This window comes from Coptis chinensis, chromosome 5, assembly GCF_015680905.1.
Source record: "Coptis chinensis isolate HL-2020 chromosome 5, ASM1568090v1, whole genome shotgun sequence".
Taxonomy (NCBI): domain Eukaryota; kingdom Viridiplantae; phylum Streptophyta; class Magnoliopsida; order Ranunculales; family Ranunculaceae; genus Coptis; species Coptis chinensis.
Window position 1 is genome coordinate 75,902,064 of NC_141460.1, and position 2,471 is coordinate 75,904,534.

Sequence of the window (2,471 nt, forward strand, 5' to 3'; positions counted from 1 at the left end):
ATTTATTATAATACACATTCTTACGTTTTTAATCTTCTCTGGACAATTTCTTGAGTCGTGTTTTGCAATCTTTTGGCACGATTTACAGAACCTCCCATTCTTTTCTTCTTGGGCTATCTCCCTACTAGACTTTATTCTCTTATTTCTCCTTTTTGTTTGAGAAATATTTGGGTTCAAAATTAAAACTTGTGAATCAAAGATTAATTAAGGGGTTAATTAAACTTAAAAATAAATTTAATCGTGGTAAAGCAAGTGATAAGAAAATACCTCCGCTATATCAACTTTGCGCTTCTCATTAGTTAAATTAAAACCACCTTCTTTAGTAGCTCCTTCTTTAGTAACTGCTTCAGTAAGAGTTTCCTTGCACTTGGCAACTCCAATTGATAGTTCACTCATTTTCTCTATGAAAAATGCATAACTCTCAACATTAGTTGCTGCATCATATGCCAATTGAGTAGAAGCTTTAATGCAATGGAAAACTCTTAAAGCCTCCTGGTTTCCATGACCGTTCACTAATCCACCATCAAACACAACTCTGTAAATGTTTGCCTTTTGCGTCCACCTCTTTAAAATAAAGTGAGCTGGAATCTCTTCGACGTCATACCGCAGAAAAATCTTCAGAAGATGAGCGCAAGGTATACCCATAAACTTGAAATACTTACATTCACACTCAGCCTCCAAGGTTGTTCTATCAAAACTCACTTTCCAAACATTGGTATTCTTAGGCTTTCTTGATTTCAAGAAATAAGTTCCAGTTCCGTTTCTATCAACCTCCTTTTCAACAATTTTGTAGCAGTTTCTTGCATTTTCCATCTGAGACTTAAATTTATTAAAAACATTTATTGTGTACACTTTGCCAGCATGCTTCAAAAGGAATTCATTTCTACCTACATTGCGACATTTATGTTCAGTATTGTAATCAAAGTCTCTTTCATGCTTGGCAATCAGTTCCAAACTTCTTTCGTTACCGTGGACAAACTGCATGAGAGTAGTCGTCGAACTAACAAAATTATCATAATAAGAGTTCATTGATTCACTCCGCCCAGTTGTGTTCATTCCATCAAAGAAGGTGTCTAAGTGATAAACCCGAACCCAATTTCTTCTTAACTCATACATTTCCTTCAACCAACTATGCTCCACCAAATCGTACTTTGACATCAGTACAGGCCACTTGCTTTCAAAATCATCTATCCTATAGGATTTAAGAATGAAGCTTAAATCTGTAGCAAAGGTGTTGTTTTTATGGTAGACATGCCCCAACTTCTCTGAAAATTTATTAGAAACATGCCAAAAACAATGACGATGTTGTGTAGAAGGGAATACCTTAGCAATCGCTGCAGTCATCGCCCTGTCTTGATCAGTGAGAATCGAAGTTGGAGGGCGACCACCCATAGCTGCAAGCCATGTCTGAAATAACCACACAAATGTTTCCTCAGTCTCATCAAGCAATAATGCACAACCAAATTGAATGGACTGCAAATGGTGGTTGACACCAGTAAAAGGGGCAAAAGGCATTTTATAAATATTAGTTCGGTAAGTTGTATCGAAAGATACAACATCTCCAAAGTACTGCAGATCGCACCCTGTGACCGACCAGATCCTTCTATCCAAAAAAAATTAACTGCGGCGCCATTAGGATCCAGTTGAACAGCGTAGTAGAATTGAGGATTTTCTGCACTCTTTTGCTTAAAGTAATCAAGTACAGCCGTCACATCATTTTCTTTTGGTTTCTTTCTTGTGGCAGAATAGTTTTGACACATCTTTGAAGTAAGCCCAATTGCATCCCCAGAGAAAACTGATGCAACTTTTCCCACTAGTAAACCCTCATTATCAAAAATCTCTGTAAGATTCTTTGCTGCTTCTGGCATAGATTTATTCCCTCTCATTGAACCCCTCTTGTAAGGAGAAACCAAGCCATGGCTATGGCTGTTTTCAACCAATGTTACTCTGTATATATTCTCCAATTTTTTCTTTCCCAATCTCATTTTTGCTTTACAGTCACACCTAATAGTTGAAGTGTTTCTTGATGTTCCTGACACTCCACTAGACACATCTTCTTTCTTGTTATGGATTCCCTCATGTGAACAAACCAAGAGACAACTAGAAGGTATGTCCACATGTGATTGTCTTTTATCTGCACTCCTAACACGTGTCTCAAATCCCTGTTGTCGACCGTACTCTTTGTAGTAATTCTTTGCTTCTTCGAAACTGTTAAACGACATCCCTACATACGGCGCTTCTAACAATTGTATGTCCTCGTTTGTGGCTTCAATTGGAGAAGAATCCACTTGTACATAAATTGGTGGCTCGTCCGGGATATGGTGCATAGTGAATTCTAAGGCAATTGGTAGATGTCTTCAATTATACACTTGCAAACATGTGACCGAAATAAATGGAAGAATGATTTCCTCGATCAAAGTGTTAGGTATGTTAAGTAACGGGAGCTTTCTTTATCGGGCTTCGGACTTCCA

At 37.8% G+C, this 2,471-nt stretch overlaps 1 protein-coding gene across 1 annotated transcript; it reads right to left on the minus strand.

Annotated features, from left to right (window-relative positions):
* Positions 1–234: 234 nt before the first annotated feature.
* LOC147498947 (protein FAR1-RELATED SEQUENCE 5-like) lies at positions 235–2,222 on the minus strand. Its single transcript, XM_086563379.1, has 2 exons — positions 1,623–2,222; positions 235–1,473 (listed from the first exon to the last, which is right to left on the minus strand). Exons 1-2 carry the CDS (start codon positions 2,220–2,222, stop codon positions 235–237), a joined length of 1,839 nt encoding a protein of 612 aa, XP_086419505.1.
* Positions 2,223–2,471: the final 249 nt, after the last annotated feature.